Raw genomic sequence first — 19,110 nt, forward strand, 5'->3', positions numbered from 1 at the left:
GCCCCCGCCGCGCCCCGGCCCGGCCCGCGCGGCCCCGCCCCCCCGCGGCCCCGCCCCCGCCTGGCCCCGCCGGCACCGGCAACGGCACCGGGTAACGGAGCGGTACCGGTCACTGGGCAACAGCACCAGGTAATGGCGCTGAGTAACGGCACCGGGCACCGGGTAACAGTGCCGGTACCGGGCACGGGATAATGGCATCAGGCAGTGGCACTGGGTGGCTGTACCGGGCACCAGCACAGGTTAGTGCCACCAGTACCAGCACCAGTAAGAGGTAATGGCACAGGGTGTCATAAGTGAGTCACAGGCACTAGAATTCAAAACAGCTGGAGGCTTCAACACCAGCAGCTGCTGTAGGACACAAACCAGCGCCAGAATTTGGCCGTAAGTACCAGGGAAGCCCAAAGCAGCACCAAGCCTCGGTTCTGGGAGCAGGAATGACCAAATCAGTACCAGGTCGCCACAGACGTGACTGCAGGGCTGCCTTGTGCTGACACTGGGCCCTCTGTGTGAAGCAGCCCTGGCTGCACAGTGCTCATTCCCACCACAGGCCTGGGCTGACACTTTGCAGCTATGTGCATGGCCAAGATCCCCAGTGCTGCCACAGCCTCAGGCACCTGCTGGGACAAGACGCTGCATCCCCTTCTTCCAAGCTGCCACGTCCCCTGCAAGCTGCGAGGAGACCCAAGGCACTGCCAGCTCCTCTGCAGTTGCTCAAACAGGGAAAGTTGACAGCAGCCATAAGAAAACCATCCTGAGGAGCTCTTGCACAGCTGGCACCCACAGCAGACTCTTCCTGGCAGCACTGTCACCCCAGGGCACTGGGGTGCCCCAGGTGATGGGCACCCCGGGGTGCGGCTGCCGTGCGGTGATGGGCAGAGGCGGCGGCAGGAAGCAATACTGGGTGTGCTCGTTCTGCCCCAGCGCTTGCACCCACCACATGGGATCTCCTGGGCTTTCACTTTCGCTACCAGCTCATCTTCTGTGGCCTGAAAAAACTCCGGAGGGAAATTCAGTAAACAGGTCCCTCTCCTGCTCCGGGCTGGTAGAAGCACAGGTGAGCTTTCACCGGTGGGAGTCCAGGAAGGAGGGGCTCGTCTCTCCTTGTGCCAGTGCTGGAACAGGATCATTCTCAGACAGCTGCTGCACCAGCAATTGCAAATCACTTGGCCACTGTGTCAGAGCACAGCCCCAGGTTCCCACCTCTCTACTGCTTTTATCCATTGCTCTTGAGCTAAAGTCCTCTGGCTCCAGGCTCCTCACTGCCTAGTCCAGCTCCACGCTTCCAAGAGATAAATACCTGTGGGCTGGGCAGGGACCAGCCCAGCACCTGCTCCATGCAAATGCCAGCCACAAAACGGTGCTTTCCAACTTGCCAGCTCCACTCTGTGCCTGGTGCAGCTTTGGTGAATGACTGAATGAGTGACTCCAGCCCAAACAGCCCCCAGCTCCCACTAAATGTTTTGCTGCCTGCGCTCACCCGCTTGGGAGAATCTCACGCACAAAGGCTGACACATCGCTGCTGAGCCGCTGCCAGCAGAGCCCTGGCTGCAGCTCCCAGTGCTCCTGGGGCACTCCAGACCTCACAGAGAGGTGAGCTGGGACCCTGGCAAGCAAGGACAGGCACCCAAGGTGAAGCCAGCAGCTCCCACACTGTCTGTATGCAACGAGAGAGAAGAAAAGGAACGCAGGATGCAGCGCAGGGCCCTGGGGCCTGCCCACCCTGCTGGGCTGGGATGCTCTTGCTCTGGTGAGTTGCATCACGCGGACACGCGGCTTTCACAATCCCTGGCCCACATAACCCCTTGGCGCAGTCAGCCAGGCGGGCACTGGCTGCTCCGGCCACAGAAATCAAGGTCACACACAATGTCTGTGGCTGCTGGGGCTCTGTCTGGGCACCACAGATCCAGGAGTATCTGGAGGATCCCAGGGACACACAGCTGTGCCAGAGACCTGCACAGCTACACGTGCTTGGGAAAGTTGGAAGATGTATGCAGAACACCCTCTGTTCCCTCTCACTTCCCTCCTTTCTCCCTCCCCTTCTGCTACAAAGGGGGGAAAAAGGAAAAATGAATTAGTGTTGGGAAAGAAGGTGGAGAGTGCTCCATGCTGAGAGGGCAAATGGAATTCAATAAAATCCAATCACAGTTTGTTTTCACCAGGTCCCAAGGAAAACTCCAAGCTGGCTGGAGGGGATGTTACCAGGAGAAATTCTTCCTTTCCAGAGGAAAAGAACACAGGAACAGTGACTGAAGCAGAGACCAATGGAGAGGCTGCCCCTGGATCTGCCCTGGAACTCCATCCCAGCGATGCCCCGAAGCGATCTTAGCCCTGCCCTGGCTCTCTTTGGGTCTCAGAAAGTGTCGGGAAGCCTCTGGGAAGGTGAGCATTATCCAGGCTGAGCCACAGCCGGACGCACGGCCACCTCGCATGAGCTCAGCAGGATGCCGAATGACGCCGCGCATTCCGGGGACAGAGGGAGTCTGGAGCTTCGTAATGGATTTCCGAGAAAATTGCCTCTGTGTTTGGAGCAGGAGTGCAACGAGTGCGGGCGGAACAGCCTTCCTTTCTAAGTGGCATCTCAAGGGTCTTAATTATTTCTCAGGAGTGGAAGCATTTATTTAGGCGGCTTTGGAGAGGTCCTGACGCTTTTGGCTACTGCCCACCGGGCACATCCTGTATGTGAGGCTCCTCTGCAATCCTCCTGCTGCTCCCGGGATGTGCAGAGTGCTGGGCTTGGGCAAAGCACAAACACCCAAGCACATCACCTGCGGGCAGGACACCGCCTCAGCTCCGTCCCCTCCTGCTTCCTGGGAGCAGGACATCTCATGGGAGAGCCCAGCCCCATCCCATCCCTGCTTTGCAACCCTCACACTCGCAGGTCTCAAAACAAAACCCCCTTGTGATAATCCAGCCCAGCTAATGTGACACAGATGAATCCCCACATTAGTCACAGAGTCACATTTCCCCACAAAGGTCCCACTGGAGAAGCAGTGGGGATGGGCCCTGCGGGGTTCCAGCCCCGCTGCTGGTGCAGAGTGAGGCCACAGCCGAGGGGACAGGGCAGCAGCACAGACCCTGCCAGAACCCGGCCACCCATGGGCAGCACACGCCTTGGAGCCATGGGCAGGGCGAGCGGGGCACCAGAGATGCTTGTCACTGGCACAGGCTCAGCCTGATGGTGCCTAGTGCCAGCGGGAGGGAATGATCAGCTCCAGCAAAAACCGGAAATGACATTTTGTCCAAGGGGGAATTTCCACAGGAAACCTCTGCTTCCAGCCACTCGAATATGGCTGGGAGCAACCCAGCAAACACTTGGCCTCAGCAGCCAAGCGGTGCCATTGCCTGGGCAATGTTTCCTCCATAGTTCCTCCAGCTAGGAAAGAACATCCAGTTTCTGGTACTGAAACAGCCAGGACAGGACAGCGAGAGCCCGAATGGGTCTGCAGAGGGCACCAGAACCCCCCATCAGCTCAGTGAGTATCTCTGCACCTGAGAGGGCACAGGGAGCCCTGCAGCACCCACAGCCCAGCTGGGACAAGGGCACGATCATCTCATGCCCACCCCAGTGCCAGGGCTGGCTGGGGGCAGCAGGAGCGTAACCATCAGGGGCTGCACTTGGCCCCCACCCCACGCTGGTGCATCCCAACATCCCTGCACATCCCTGTCCTCTCCCTGCATCCCTGCTCTCCCTCGCAGAGCTCAGGTTGCCACAGTAACCGCTCAGTCCCAGCCACTCCTGCCACAAATGTGCTGCCACAGGTCGGCCCAGACCAGTGGCTGCACCAGGGCCAGGGCCCTTCACCCGATGTCGGGGTGAGCAGAGCCCTTGGTGCTGGTGCCACCACAGCCAGATGCTGCATTCTGAGCCAGGATGTGACACCTGTAGGGAAACGGGCAGGTTGTGTCCTCCTGGAATGGCTGGGAGGTGGTGTTTTTGGAGATCACACCGTGCCGGAGCTCCGGCTCTGACCTCTGCCACTGCTTGGTTCTGCTCTGCTGTGTATTTATCTGAGTGTGATGCAATATTTATTTGACTGTTGTGTTCTGAGCACTGGAAGCAGGGATTGGGATGGCTCTTGGCTTGGGCAGCAGTGGCATGTGCTCTGCAGCTCAGCATGTGTTGCTGTGGGAAGATCCTACCCAGCACCTGGGAGGGCAGAGGTGACCCTCAGGCAGGTAGCAACCGAGTCCCGGGGTTTTCTGCCTCCCACCCCTCACTGCAGCCCTGCTCATTCAGTTGCTTGGCCCTGGGATAAACTGTGGCCTCTCTAATCCCCGTCTGCTGCCTTATTCCCAAGGAACTGTCAATATTGCACACCCCAGGTACCAGTGGGACTCTACACTAGCGCCTGCTCTGGACTGCCCCTGGTCTGGGGCTGCCCTGGCAGGTGGCTGCCCATCCCCACGGGGCCGCCCTGTGCCCGTCATGCAAGTGTCCGCATCCCAAGCGGATTATCTGCATTTGGAAACCCCTAATCCGTTTGCACGCTTGGCTCAGACACCGTCCCCACTCCTCCCCACTGTGCAGCAGCTCTGGGCAAGGAGCAAAGCCACCCCGTGACCTCCTTTTGGAGCCACAAACAACCTTCTGCCCCAGCACAGGCAGACAACAAGGGCAGCAGCCCAACGGGGCAGAAGGAGGGGGACAGGATGTTGGCAAGAGTCCCTTGCCCCACTTGCTGCTGGTGCTGCAGGGGTTTCTCCAGCCCAGCACAGGGACCTTCCCTGGGCACTTTCTCCAGGCTCCAGGAGCTGCCAAGCTGCCAGCCTGCTGCTACCCACAGCAGGAACTCAGAGTTGGGAGCAGCGGCGCCTGGGCTGCTCCTGGCTGAGCAGGGCAGGTGCCAACAGGAATGCAGTGGGCCCAGGGAGATAAAGAACCCCTGATCTGCAGGAATGGGGAATGAAACACCATGTTCCTGACACCACATGGTTGTGGCAACCCCAAGGGTTGCAAATGAGTAAGGAAATTCCTTAGTCCTGGGTTCTCAACTCCATCCTGCAGCTGCCAGAGGGGAGCTGGTACCTGCCAGGCCAGAAGGGGGTCCCTGCCAGCGGGCTGGGCCTCATTCCTTTGTGAGCTGCCCCTCACCTGCAGCACCCTGGGCTGCACCACTGAGATAGACAATGATCCAACACAGCTGCCTTAAGAGCAGGAATGGGACTGTGGGGTCTGGGCAGAGCCCTGGGTTGGTTTGACAGAGAAATGGAGGGACCTGGAGTGAGGCCGGTTCCCAAAGCAGGGACATGGTCAGCTCAGACCTGAGCAGGATGCTCCAGGGCACACAGAGGGCAGAGAAGGCTCCAGCGCACCTCCAGCGCCTCAAATGATGCAGCACAGCCAGTTCCACATGACCTGCATGAACAATCCCCCTAATCCTGCTCTGACAGAGAAATAATCTCTCCCTCTTGGCCTCATCAGAGCACAAAACCTGGAATGATCCTGTTCTCCATGGTACTGTAGAGGGCTAGGGGTGCATGTGCTGGGGTGGGATCCACCAGGGTGCAAAGTGCGTCACTGTCACCAGCCAGCGCTCCCAGCCTCATACACCCATCCAGCCGTGCCTTGCAGAGCCTGGGACCTGCTGCCCCCAGCCCCAGCTCATGGACCCCGGGGGCAGCAGCAGTCGCAGGGGCCCCTCTGCAGCCCCAGACAGCCGAGAGCAGCCAGAGCAGGGCCCCAGCGCCGCCACGTCCTCCCACGCTGGCACCGGCATTTCCTTTACACAAGTGGAGGAGACCCAGGCGCGTCTCTGGGGCAGAGAGAGCAACCACGGGCTGGGACACGGCGACTGCCCCCCGCACGCCCGGGAAGGGCCCCGCAGGCCCCGCTATGGGGCAGCTGCCCACGCGTGCCGGGCAGGTGCCGCAGCCGGGTCGCAGCAGCAAACCGCGGCTGCGGCGCCGCGGCCGCGCTGCGCCGACAGAGGCCCCAGTTCCCAGAGCAGGGTCAGGCGGGTGCCGCAGGCAGAGCCAAGCTCACACCCCAGAGCACGTCGCTTCAGGGCCTTTATTTCGGAGAAAGTTAAAGCCTGTAGATACAGCAATAAAATATACAAAAAATAAAATTTTTTACAGTATTGAATGCTGCCAGGGACTGTGGCTGGAGGCAGCTATGGCGAGCGAGCAGAGGGGCAAAGGGCCCTCATCGCCCCTGAGCATCCCCAGGGCCAGCCACGGACCCCCCATCCTGCTCCTCACAGCTTGGAGGGGCTTGCTCAGACCCCACAGCCATGGGGATCCTCCCCCCTGCCCTCCTGCTCCTTGCCCACCAGCTGTGATGCAACTCGGAGGGAGCAGCTCTGCCACTGCCTCCCCCACCCCTCCACTGCTCATCCGTGTCTGTTTGCCCATTGCATGGAAAGGGCAGGAGGGCTCCCCCAGTTTTGTTAAATGCAGGACCACAACCACCAACCCCCCAAAAGTCAGGAGACCTGCTCTTCACAACACCCCTGTCACTGTCTTGCACTGCCCCACAATATGTTATTCTCCTCACATCCACCTGCTCCCTTCAACTCTTGCCTCTTCCCACCTTAACTGTGAGGGCCAACCTCCAATACAAATGCCACATGAAGCCCCCAAGAAGCTGCAGGACCCCATGCCTGGCCCCTCATAACCCAGAAAGAAGGGGACAGGCCAGGTGCCCCACTGTCAGCCATGCTGGTTCCCCCAATTCCCCAGGGTCCAAGAGGTCTAACTTGGCACAGTGCTGGAAGCAAGACCGAGCTCCCAGCACCAGCCTGGCCACAGGGAAGCAGGACAGCCCCTGTGGCTTCATCCAGCTCCCAGAATGGGCCACAGCTGCAAATGCTGCTCACACACAGGTGCCATTCCTGGGTAGCAGCACTGCCCTACCCCAGGGATACCAGCCATCCCAAAATGAGCCCGGGCTGCCAGCATTGGCCAGACCACTCTAAAGCAGGAATCTGGGGACAAGCACAAACAGCTCCTGAACCTCTGGGCTCCCAGCAAACCCCAGGCTGAGTCCAGCAGGGGCAGTGCCTCCTGAGTCAAGGGTGGGAGAACCTGGATACATCCACCTGCAGCTCCAAGCCCTGTACTGGTCATCCTGGCCAGAGGTCTCTAAAACCAGGTGGGTGCAGAGAGGGGACTCAGCCCAGCACCCTGCAAGCTCTAGGAGGTGCTGGGAGCAGCAGGGCAGACCCTGCCACATGGCCAATCCCCTCTGCAATTCCAGACTTGTAGGGTCTTGTGGGTTTGGGTGCGGGCAGTCAGGGCAGCAGCTTCCAGCAGCAGGACTGGGGCTGTGGAAGAGTTTGTGGGAGCTGTGGCTGCAATCGGAGGCAAATAGGCACTTGAATGAGAAAAAATAATAGAAAACTGTTATGGAAGGAAATAGAAAAAGATTCATCCCCCTCCCCCAGAGGTGAGAGGCACCACCCCAGAGAGGGGCTGCGCTGCTGGGTCAGGTGAGGACCTGAACCCACTCAGGGACCCTGGCCCCCAGCTGTGGCCGAGGGCAGGCCTGGAGCAGCTGCAGCCGAGTGGGACAAATCCGGGGGAGCGCTCTGGAGGTGGGAAGGCTGAGCCCAGGGAGGGCCCCGCGCGCCGGCGCAGCCCCTCACATGGGCGAGGACGCACACTCTGGGGTCAGCTCCATGTCGAAGGTCAGCGACTCTGCGGGCAGACACAGCCAGGGTTACGGGGCCCGTGCGGGGTGGCAGCCAGGGCCCCCTGGAGCCCCCCCCGACTCACCGAACTGCCCACCCGCGTTGCTCTCTGCGCCCTCGCTGCTGTTGCCGAACTGCATGAGTGAGTCCAGGGTGCGCGGGGACATGGGCAGGTCGATGGTGTTGCTGAAGGAGGTGCTGTCCAAGGGAGAAGAAGCACACAAACCTCCGGAGTCAGAGCCCGGCAAGAGCTATCTAACACCCCCTCTACCCGCTGAGGGGCCCCCCGGGCACGGCCCAGCAGCCCCCAGAGTTCTCCAGAGGAAAGGGGCCCCGGAGGGGAAGAACAGGGCTGTGGTTTGGGCAGCAGCCGGAGCCTAGCTCAGCCCCCACCGTCACCCCAGGCTGGGAACCCCACAGTAACCAAGCAAAGCTCAGATAGATGTGGAAAGAAAGGAAGGAAACCTTTCCCTTAAGCAAGGCTGAGCACACAAACACCCCCCAAGCACTGACAGACAATCCCCAGAAACACTCACGGGGTGACGCAGATGAACTTGGTCTTCAGGTACGGAGCAGCACCTGCAAGGAGGGAGAAGCTTCGTCATCAGCCACCCCAGGACGAATCCTTCTCTCTGCCCCCCAGAACACAGGCAGTGCCCACCCTCTGACCATACCCAACAGGACCCCATGGCTGGTCCCACTCTGTGGCTGTGCCCTCCAGGGATGGCACAGGGTCCTGGCTGGTGACAGCCAGTGCTATCCCCAGAGCCTCCCTGTGACAAAGGAGCCACAGAAAGTCAACGACTACCTGAGTCCGTCGCTTCCGAGTGTTCCTGGCTCTCAGAGCGGCAGTACTTTCCAAACGCCTCCTCCTTGGGGATGTCTGGGTACAGGTACACCAGTGGGGACACCAGGATGTTGGTGGCATCCATGATTTTGTAGCCCATGATGATCTCCGCAAACGACATGTTGTTCAGCTGCTGCTTGGTGTAAGGCTCCACCGACTGGATCTGTGTCTTCCCTGTGCAAGGAAGGAGATGTTTGGCACAGAACAAAGGCAGGGCTGCCTTCAGTCACCCCCAGAGCAGTAGGGACAGGATGGGCCTGGGGCTGTGTTTAGCCCTACCAGGCACACAGCAGACCAAGGGGCAGAACTGGGACCTGACTGTGTCAGTGCCATATGAAACTGCCCCATGGGCAGCACATGGGCACAGACACCCAGAAGGCAAAGACCAGCTAAGGCTGGCCAGGCTCAGAAGTTAACCCATGCAGACAGCTTGCTGGGACAAGGACAAAGGACAAATGCTTATCAGGGCATCCAAGACCCCTCTGGAACCTGGAATATCAAGCCAGACACCCAGAGTAGCAAGGGTAGAGCTCGTACCACTGATGTCCTTCTCCACCCACGTGAAGGTGATGCCTCCTTCCTTGCTGCTCTCACTGAAGCGCAGAAGAAAGGTCCCTGGGGGCTTGGTGCTCAGGATGGCTCGCTCCCGCTCCTTGCTGATGAAGCCCATGATATACCTGGGCAGGAGGAAGCAAGAACAACAAATATGGGTCAGGGCACAGGAGCAGCTCCTTCAGGATATAAGTCCTGCCAGCTCTACCCAACAACAGAACTCAGCCTGGCCATTGACATTTTATGGATTCCCAGGCGAGTTTTCAGTCTGAACCAGCAAAAAGTATCCCAGGACAGCACACCTGCACATGGACAAGGCACCCCATGGCATCAGGGTGGAACCCATGGGACCCCTTCCAAGGCCCAGCCTAACCTCAGGCTCTGGGCTGGCACTCACCCTTCATTCCACAGAGCCAGGATGTACTTCTTCACCAAGTCAATGATGTTGTCCAGCCAGACCCAGAAAGAGAAGCCTTTGCCAGCCATGTTCTCCTGAGGAAAAGGCAGAGAGGCTGCTAGCACGGCTTGGAAAAAGGGAACAGCCAGTGGAATGTGCTCAGGGAAGAAAGGAAATTCTACCTTGCAAAACTTGGCCCAGGTGATCTGACAGCCAGAGTAATTCACACCTGGTCCTGGGAGGGAAAAGGAACATAACCATTTAAATAGAGCTGTCCTTCCAAAGACACAATTTCCAGGGTTTGTGCCATCTGGGAGAAAACCAAGAACCTGAAAATTACTCAAGCCAAAAGCTCCCAGGCCAAACACAGGACCTCACTCTTGGATGACATGTACAGGTGGGGAATCACGCCAGGGGACAACAGGGATGGGCAGGACAACCTGCCACGTCACCCCACACTTACCCAGCAGTTTTTCTGCCAGTGTGGTCAGCTGCTCGATGCTGAGCCCACGCTTCGTGGTGGAGGAGAACTGCCAGCTCAGCACCTCTGCCACCTGGTCCCAGGTCCCAATGGGTGGCTTGGTGAAGAAGTTCACGTTCTGCACGAAGGAACACACAGCCCTGAGTAGGACATGGGACAGGAGCACGGCCAGGTGCTGCCTCAGCCTTGCTCCTTGGCCTCAGTTTCCCTCTCTCACCGTGACACCCCCATCCTGACACCTGCCCTGCTGCCTTCCCACACCAGCCCTACCTTGGGGTTGTTGGTCAGCATGTTGTACCACAGGATGGATGCCCAGGCATTGGGCATCTGACAGATGTTGGAGATAACCACCACAGGCAGCGAGTGGGTCTGCAAAGAGAGGATGTCACCATCAGTTGGGATAAATCCCAGGGCTCTACCCAGGCCCGTGGCAGTGGAAGGCAGTGACCCATGCCTCACCTCCAGGTCGATCTTCAGCCCCTGGTGATACACCTCTGTCTCAAAAGTGATGAGGTGCAGCTCCTCGGTGACTATCAGCGAGGCCTGGGCAGAAGGGGACACCATGAGCACCCCAAGACACCCACCCTCAGCCCAACACACGACCACCAGACCCAGCATGGCTGCTGGGCTGGCCTGGCAAGCTGCCAATGTGCCAACCAGTGCTGGCGGACCCCCTGCCTCAGGGCAGGGCTCCTGCATCCCCTCCCAGCTCAGCTGCCCCTGTCAATGGCCAGCCACCCTCCCAGGGCCCCTGACACTCACATCACAGTTGGCTCGGCCTCCATTCCCACACCGCTGCTCCCGCAGGGTCTGCAGAGAGAGGGACAGGCTGCAGCAGCACCACAATAACACCTGGCTGCACAGGAGCAGCCCAGGAGCTCATGGTACCCACCAGGTGTTTGAACTCTGCTGAGAGGCTGCCGTTGTTTGACTCCTCCATGTTCATGACCTTGGTGTTGGTCCCCAGGATGTTAAACTTCCGGGACCTGGGAAGAGGAAAGAGTGTGGCTGACAGGGCAGTCTTGGAGTGAATGTGTGGTAGGATGTTGGCCAGGAAAAAAAAGCAGAACCAAGAAGAAAGGAGCAAAGCAAACAGTGCACAGTGCACTTACCCCCGAAGTGCTGCAACATCCCCAGAGTCCCTAGAAAATGGGAAAGAGACACCAGGTCACGGGAGTGGCCTTCCTACCCTGATGCAGACAAGCTGATGTGCAGTGCTAGCTGCATCACAGCATGAGTCCCATGAGTCCCACAAGCCTTCCCCCCCACATGGGGGTGAATCCTCAGGACTCAGCACCACTCTGCACCCTCCCCCTCAACTGGGGGCCATACTGGCCCTCATTGTGGAGATTGAGCCCAATCCAGGAGCAGCAGGAATCAGTCCCATCCCAGTAAGCCCACCCAGTGCCACTGGAAGGGAAGCACAGGACTCACTTGTCAATGCAGACTTTGATTTTCAGCTGATAGTTCAGCTCTGGAAACTTGACCAACAATCTGCAAGAATCAGCAGACACAGAGCATGAACATGCTGTGCACAGAAACTGCTCCTGCTCCACAGGGCACCTGGCACAGCCAGCAGTATGAACCAGCTCCTCTGGTGGCCCTCGGTACACCTCCACACAGGTCTGGGACATGTCAGCCCTGGCACCTGTCCCCAAAACCAGGGAGGTGCTGGTACTTCCTGAGCATCCCAAGGAGCTTGTTTGGGCTGCTGACAGCCCGTGCCAGGCTCTGAACAAACACCCCCCACACTACTCTGGGCCAGAGGCTGCCATGGAGGCACAGATGGGAAAGGGCAAGGAAGCTCCAGGCAGAGCCTGGCATCAGAGCAGCCTACCGCCGTGGAGGCTGGCAGAGAACATGGCCCAGGCTGAGCTGCAGCTGGCCAGGGATGGGCTGATGCTTCCCACCCTCACAGCAGGATTTACCAGAACCCAGCTGCTTCCAGGAACATGGCAGATCCCCAGCCAGCCCTGCACTGAGTCATGTGGGCAGCACTCCAGCCCACTGGGATCATCCCTGCTGGTATCCATCCCTTCCCAGCACCAGTGCTCCCCAGATAAGCTGGGGGCTGTATCTACAGCAGCATCTTCAGAGAGTGATCCCAGGCTGCCCTCCCTGCTCAGCTCCCCTCCCTCACCTGCAGGGAAGGTGACCCACCTGACTTTGGTGGTGAACTGCACACCTGTCTTGATGACAAGGGGCCGGTCGGGGTGCATGGGCATGCAGGGCTGCCTCTCCACAACAAAAGCACTGCAGGAACAGCACAGAGACCACAGTCAGACCTCGCTGCCCACCCTCCACCCACAGCCATGACTGGGACTGCCTGCAGCTCCTGCCTGCCTTCAGCACCTTTTCATCAGGTTCCTGAACAGCTCCACAATCCGCTCCTCCAGCATGGGTCGGTGCTGCACGATTGGGTCACCCTTATAGGATACTTTTTGCTGCAGTTCTTCCAACTTCTTGATCTGCTGCCGGGTCTGTAGCTGTGATTCAGCGAGGGAGGTTATCCTAGGGGAGCAGGGAGAACCAGCATTAGCTCTGGCTGCCAAGCCTGCACTGTCCAGCCTGCAGAGCCCTTCTCTTCCCATGCAAGAACACACTCTCCATGCCAAACCAGTCAAGAACTGAGTGTGTCTGTGGCTCCAAGCCCAGAGCATTTTTCTAGAGCATGTATTACAAACAAAACCTGATGTGCCCAGGTGACTTCAGGGCCTAAAACTTTCCAGCAGCCTCAGAATCCCCCAGGCATGGAACTGGGGACAGTGGGACACCTTTTCAGCACCATGCCTGCCATCATGGCTCAGTCTAAGCAGCAGGCTACATTCATATGTGTAAGCAATCATAAACCATTTTGCAAGGACATTTCCAGACACCAAGAGCTCATTTCCACAGCAGGTGTATGACTGACACTGCTCTGGCCACTGACACAGCCCCAGGCAGCTCTCACCAGTTCTCAAGCCGGTCCAGGCAGATATTGGGTGGGCCACCAATGCAGGCAATCTGCTGCCGCCTCTTCCAGTCTGCCAGTTCCTCATCTGCCAGCATCTTCTGCACATACTCCATGGCTGACAGCAGCCCAGCCAGCTCGCTCACTATGCCCTGCCAAGGGAGAAAGCAGAACCTTCAGCACCCTGTGACTTCCCCCCACGGACCCACAAGTTTCACATTCAGAAACAAGGAAGAAGTCACTCAGGGCTGTGCTTGCTGCACTGCTCCTGGTTCTGGCCACGCAGGAACTACCAAACTCCGACCCTGAAGAAGAGGGATCTGCACCTGGGGGAATGTGGAGGGGCAGCTGCCCCACTTACCCTGCGCATCTGGTCCAGAGCTGTCAGCATTTGCTCCAGCTGCTGCATCTTCTGCCGGGTCACTGACTGGTTGTTCCCGTTCAGGTCCTGCATGTCTGTGCACAGGTGAGAAGCTTCAGCCACACACAGGGACTCTTCCCACCTTCTCAAGTGCCCCAACAACACAACACTTTCACAGCTAAATGCAGGCACCCTAGAGCCAAACAGGAATCTGGCACAGCCTCCAAGCACTTCTGTGGCTCTCCTGCACCCACAGAAGCCAATCCTTCCCCATCACACTGCTGTGCTTACAGCAAAGCTCAGTTCAGCTCCCTCAAGGGCAGCATCCGTGGCAGAAACAGAAGACCAGGTTTATGCAATTGCCATGCAAATTCCCTGAGAATGAGCACATTCCCTCTGGGAATGAAGGCTGGAACACCTCTCCAGCAAGTTTCCTTGCAGGAACACACTGTGGTTTGCAGATGCTAATGAACTGTCATTACCTCCTTGGCTTTTCAAAGTCTTGTAGTTAAAATCAAAGTCATCTTGGAGATTCTCTACCACTTTCATCTTCTGCTCCAGATCCTTCAAGGCAAGAAATGTGATTTCATTCACAGCACTCAAAAACCTTGGTGGGAAGAGCCGAAGGTGCCCAGGCAGACACATACCTGCACCCTCTTCCTGACATCCTGCAGGTGCTGCTCCAGCATCTGCTGCTTCTCTGTCACCACAGCTGCTGTTGGATGTGTTGCCTGTCCCCCTTGCTGCAGAGCGGATAAGAAGGGCATAAGGACAGGGCTGTAACCTGGGGAAGCTCCCTTCCAGCCTGAGGAGGCTCTGCAGAGTCCTCAACCCATCCCTAACACACAATGGCAGCTGTCTGCTCACTTCCGCATCAGCTCCAGTGCGGCACAGGGTCAAGGAGATGAGAGATGGAGACACCCAGCTCACCACACCCAGCCAGAACACCCAGGCTGCATCCTGGCTATCAGAAATCAGGATGGAGGCCCTGGGATCCGTGGCCACTGACCTGGGCTGCGGTGGCAGCGGTCTGGAGGAGCCGGGACTCTTCCCAGAGGCAGCGAGCCACGATGCGAGCTATTTCCATTGGCTTCTCCAAGTATCTGCTCTGTAAAGGGTCAAACACCCCACGGTCAGCAGGCACAAGGCAACCCCTGGGATCTCCACATCCTTGAGGGCTGTGGATGCTGAGCTGTGCCAAGGAATCGCTTGGACCCTCACCAGCTCCCCCAGCATGGTGGCACTTCCCAGCTCACCTGCAGGAACTGCTTGATGCGGCGCAGGTTGTGCTGGTAGAGGACGTTGGACTCCTGCAGGAAGCGGCTGTACTGCTGGTCGATCTCCCCCAGCAGGTTGTGGAACACCAGCGTGGCGTGAGACTCCTTGCTGGCAGCGTATGCCCTGTGCAGGGGAGGGAGAGCCCTGAGTGCCTGGCAAGGGGCAAAACAGGGGGGCTCTGCTCACACCCACCATCCCCTGTGCAACTTACAGAATCACTGAATCATTTAGGAAGGAAAAGATCTCTAAGATTGAATCCGGCTTGTGACTAATCACCATCTGGTCAAGTAGACCAGGCAGACAGTGCACACCAGCACCTGATGTCTGTGAGCACGTCCCACATGCTCAAGGACAGGATCCAGCAATCACTGTGTCAGCCCCTTTTACAACAGAGGTCAGTGTTAGCCAGCCCTGGATGGGGACATCCCCCTGCCTCAGAGCCACCTCTGCTCCTGGCCCAGGGTCTAACACAGTGCACAGAGTCCCACTCCATGCACAGTCCTGCTTCCCTTGATGCCACATGAGCACCAGAGAGAGAGGGCAGTCCCATCACCAGGGGCCCAGGGAAAGCGACAGAGCTCCTCCAGCCCACTTGAGGCCCTGCAGATGGGTGTTATGAGCAAAGTCCCCTCACTGGCATTTCAAAAGGCCTTACCAGTCCTGGCTTTCAATCCACGGGGCCAGGAACTGCCGGAGCTCCATGGGGAAGCTGTCGCTGTAGAGCTGGTGGAGCTGCTCCAGGTACCGTGTGTCGAGCTGCTGTAGCTGGTTCCACTGCGCCATCCTGGCCAGCTCCAGAGACCTGAGGGATGGCAACACAGGTGGCTCAGAGCTGGCTCCTGGCTCCCTCCTGCCAGGACCCAGCTGTGACTACTGCAATCCCTGAAAAGGGTTCTCTGGCCAGAACCAGAGACAGCCAGGGAACGAGCCCAGGGCACAGAGCTCCAGGACAGCTGGCACAGGCAGGCTGGTCACTGGCAACAGGTAGGAATGAAGCTTTAATTTGGTCTTAAAGGCACCCCTAGTCAGCCCTGCTGGGAGGCAGGGAAGTGGCTGTGGAGCTTACAGTAAGTGAGGAAGGCGGAGACTGCCAGGAAGCAACAGAAACAAGGAAGGAGCAATTTTCAAGTTCATGACTTGAATCAATGGAAATCAAACTGACACTAACGAGGGGACTCCAGCTGTGCTGGCAAATGAAGGCACAGCTCCACATGACAGCAGCAGTCACTTCCCTGCAGAAAGTGGCTGGCTTTTCCCAAAGGTCCCTGCGCTGAGTGATGCAGCATCACTACATGGCCTCCTCCCCCAAGGGACTGCTTCCCCATTTGTCTGGATGTGAAAAAAGAAAGTGGAAACATCCTCTGTGGGCTGAGACACCAGGAGGGGACAGACATTGGCACAGATATGGGAGTTAGAGAGGTTTTTGGTACTTCACAGCCCCAAAGGCAGGAGCAGCCTCCACAGGACATTAACCTTGAACTACAACCCACTGGTGCAATCCTCAAAGAAGTCCACATGAACCAAACCTGCTTTCAACGGAGCAACAAGTGAACACGAAAGGAGAGAGCCAGTGGCCATGCAAGGTCCTGCAGGCAACAGATTCCTACAGCCCTGGAGTCAGACCTGGCTGATGTGACAGAGCCTCTACAATGCTGCAGTCCATGGGCTGGGCTGTGAGCTGTGGGCCAGGGTTGTGTGTGGGGCAGCACAGCAGAGCCCCATTCCACAGGGGGTTCAGCCCTTTGTGGCCAGTTCTCAGCTGCTGCAGCTCAGGGAATGCTCCCTCTGCCCCAGCAGCTGCAGGGCTCCAGCCGTTCCACTCAGTCCTGGAGGCATGAGTAGTGCTGCTCCTGGGGGGAACCCAACAAAAGCACAAGCCAGGCCAGAGTGAAAGCCCACCAGCCCCACAGGGATTGCCCTGCCTGGACGGTGAGCTCAGCCACCACTTCCTATTGCACCAGCCCCTCCGGAAACAGCAGCAGCTGCTGCCCCAGCCCAGCTCCTGCCAGAGCTGTGCTTCCAGCTCTGAGGAGGACAGTGCTGCAGCAGCATGGCACAGGGAGCAGTTACCTGGGCAGCCCCTGCAGTGCCCGGTGCCAAGGGGCTCACAGGCAAACCTGCCCATCAAGCTGCAGAAACTGAACCAGATGCCACATCCGGACCCACGATCCAAGCAATGTTCCACCTGAAAGCCACAATCTCAGCATTTCAGAGCGGTGCTGGAGCCCCAGTCTGAGAGCACCAAAGGGCCAAGAGCAAAGCTCCCAAGCTGCCACGAGGCAGCAGCACTTGGACAGGACTCAGCCACTTCCCACTGCCACAAACAGCTGCAGGAGAAGCCAGCTTGCAGCACTAAACTCCAGCTTGTCCTGGCATACATCCAAGGCACTCTGACATTCCTGGAGGAAAAGGTCCCCAAGACATTCCTCACAGCAGCAGCCACCACTGTCAGGGAATCTCTGATCCTGCCAGCCCTGAACCCCACACAGGAGCCTCTGCCTGTCCAGCCCCACCAACGGGAAGCCACCCTTGCCTCAGTTAAAGATCCAAGGACTGAACTTTTCTGATTTCGCTGGGCTTGCCCATCTCTGTGGTCTGCCTCTCCTCCATCTCTGGAAAGGAGCCAGAGAGCAGCCGACATGGCCGGGACCAACACGGCATGATGCAAGCTCAAGGGTAAACATGCTGTCCAGAGCTCAGAGCAGAGCTGCTAAAAGTAGCTCAAGAGCTAAAGTTCATCTTTCTTTATCTTCCTGCAAGGGCAGAGCACAAGAGTCAGGCTGAGCTGCACAGTGTCACCTGCAGCCTCTGGGACAGCTCTGCACACTCCAACCACCCCACTCAAAACGGGGCTGCCCTGGAACCAACCCTGCAACTGCTTTCTGCCTGCCTGGGAACACCCTGCACGTGTGTCCCTACAACAAGCAACGAGCCCTAGGGCAACGTGTATGGGGGAGTCACTGGAAAGGGCCTTAGAAGGAGCCTGTGACTCCACGTCCTCTACAGTGACAGGAGGATGAAGCTCAGTCACTGACAGCATTGCACAGGCCACATCATCACGGTGCCATCAGAGGGTCATGACAGAACAATTCAGAGAGTCCCTGCACCAGGCACCCAGCACCCCGCTGTCCCCTCTTCCACACAACCATCAACAGCCCAATGGAAAACTGCTCCACACGGCAGCCAGTGGCTCTGGCAGCACGAGAGACAGTTTGGAAAGGCTACTAGAAGAATTTGGCTCTGCTTTTCTGGAGCGATTTCAAAGCCAGCCTTGGAGGTGGAAAACAGCGATGCAGAGATTTACAACAGGAGGAGGGAGACAGTTTTGGGCAACCTCACAGAGTTCCGACCAACCCACCTGCCACGGCCTGCTGCTCCTCATCACAGCTCTCCAAGGTCCATCCCAGCCAAACTCCCACTGCAGCAGCTGCCAGTGACACTGTCACCATGGGGACACCCACCCACAGCCCTGCTGTGCTCCGCCAGCGCTGCTCCAGCAGCTCCAACAGACGGAGAAGACCGGGGGAGTGACAGCGACACCGTCACGGTGGAAGCGGGGTGCGCTCCCCGGTGTGCTCACCGGGCAGGGCCGCTCCCTGCGGTGCAGAGGGGCGCACCCCGGCCAGCCCACCCTGCCGGTGTCCGCTGGCCCGGGGGACAGGAGCCACCGCACACAGCGCCGGGCTGCAGGAGCGGCGGGCATCGCTGTCAGCCCCCGCAGAGCTCTCGTTCTGCACAACTCGACTGCTGTGCTCGACACACCCGGCACCCACCGGGACTGCCACCGGGGCACCGCGGTCACCGGGCCGGGCAGGAGGCCCCGGGCTGCTGGCTCAGTCCAGGAGGCATGTGACAGCCCTGAGCGCGCAGATCCCTCCAGCCCCGCTGTGCCCGGGCACCCTTTCGCTTCCCAGCCCTGGTTCCGAGTCCTGCCGTCACCACGGCGCTGCCAGCGCCGGGACGAGCCGCACCGGCCCGGCCTCGTTCCGCACGGGAGCCCCGAGGCCGTGCCGGCCTCGGCCCAGCCCGGGCGGGCCGCCCCTCCTCCGGCCACGCCGGTCCCGGCGCTCCTCGCTCTCCGGGAAGCCGGTTCGGGCTCCGTCCCCGTGCCGGGCCGGGTGCGGTGCCAGCCCGGAAGATCCGCACAGACCGACCTCGCTCCGCTCCGCACCGCGGCTCGGCCCTCTAGTGCCGGAGAGCCGGGACAGGCCCCCGCGTTACCCCGCGATGCCGGCCCCGCTCCCGCCCCACGCCGGCCCGGGGGACGGCGGCTCCCGGCGGCTCCCGCGCTCACCGGCGGTCCCGGCGGGCGGGGCGGCGGCTCCCGGGCACGGCGGCGATCGCGTCCGGCTGCGCCGAGGGACCGGAGCTCCTGCGGCCCGGCCCCGCCCCTCCGTGACGTCACTGCAGCACAGCCAATAGCGACTCGCTGCTCCTGCAGCCCCGCCCCGCTAGGCTTCCGACAGCCAATCAGCGCGGTCGTTGCGTGGTGCGTCACGGCGCGCTGCGAGGGGGCTGCCCCCCCGGCTATTCCCGGATGGCACCGCCTCCCGCCGCGGGGCTTCGCTAGGCAGAGGCGGTGCAGGGGACCGGGGGGGGGGAGAGACTGCCGG

General features: G+C 59.3%; 1 protein-coding gene across 3 annotated transcripts; it reads right to left on the reverse strand.

Annotated features, from left to right (window-relative positions):
• Positions 1–5,996: 5,996 nt before the first annotated feature.
• STAT3 (signal transducer and activator of transcription 3) lies at positions 5,997–18,889 on the reverse strand. 3 transcript variants are annotated; one of them, XM_085561926.1, is made up of 24 exons: positions 18,792–18,889; positions 15,153–15,299; positions 14,476–14,620; positions 14,229–14,327; positions 13,867–13,962; positions 13,702–13,783; positions 13,220–13,314; positions 12,859–13,010; positions 12,261–12,419; positions 12,069–12,161; positions 11,343–11,402; positions 11,021–11,050; positions 10,801–10,894; positions 10,671–10,718; positions 10,368–10,451; positions 10,179–10,277; positions 9,891–10,026; positions 9,610–9,662; positions 9,428–9,522; positions 9,016–9,155; positions 8,440–8,652; positions 8,168–8,210; positions 7,717–7,829; positions 5,997–7,638 (listed from the first exon to the last, which is right to left on the reverse strand). In XM_085561926.1, the coding sequence occupies exons 2-24, from the start codon at positions 15,278–15,280 to the stop codon at positions 7,583–7,585; spliced, it is 2,313 nt and encodes a 770-aa protein (XP_085418052.1). In that variant the 5' UTR covers positions 15,281–15,299; positions 18,792–18,889; the 3' UTR covers positions 5,997–7,582. The 3 variants fall into 3 exon arrangements, with proteins under 3 accessions (XP_085418052.1, XP_021388544.1, XP_085418051.1); XM_021532869.3 differs by having other exon boundaries at positions 8,437–8,652; XM_085561925.1 differs by lacking the exon at positions 18,792–18,889 and adding an exon at positions 17,856–17,974 and having other exon boundaries at positions 8,437–8,652.
• Positions 18,890–19,110: the final 221 nt, after the last annotated feature.

This window comes from Lonchura striata, chromosome 27 (genome assembly GCF_050655825.1).
Source record: "Lonchura striata isolate lonStrDom1 chromosome 27, ASM5065582v1, whole genome shotgun sequence".
NCBI classification, from domain to species: domain Eukaryota; kingdom Metazoa; phylum Chordata; class Aves; order Passeriformes; family Estrildidae; genus Lonchura; species Lonchura striata.

Bases quoted from the DNA above. Each gene is read 5' to 3' on its own strand.
- STAT3 (XM_021532869.3), bottom strand. From the start codon at position 15,280: ATGGCGCAGTGGAACCAGCTACAGCAGCTCGACACACGGTACCTGGAG. The intron at 10,895-11,020 runs GTAAGTGCACTG...TCCTCTTCCCAG, and splicing joins GATGTTGCAGCACTTCGGGG to GTCCCGGAAGTTTAACATCC. The intron at 10,027-10,178 runs GTAGGGCTGGTG...TCCTTCGTGCAG, and splicing joins TGCTGACCAACAACCCCAAG to AACGTGAACTTCTTCACCAA.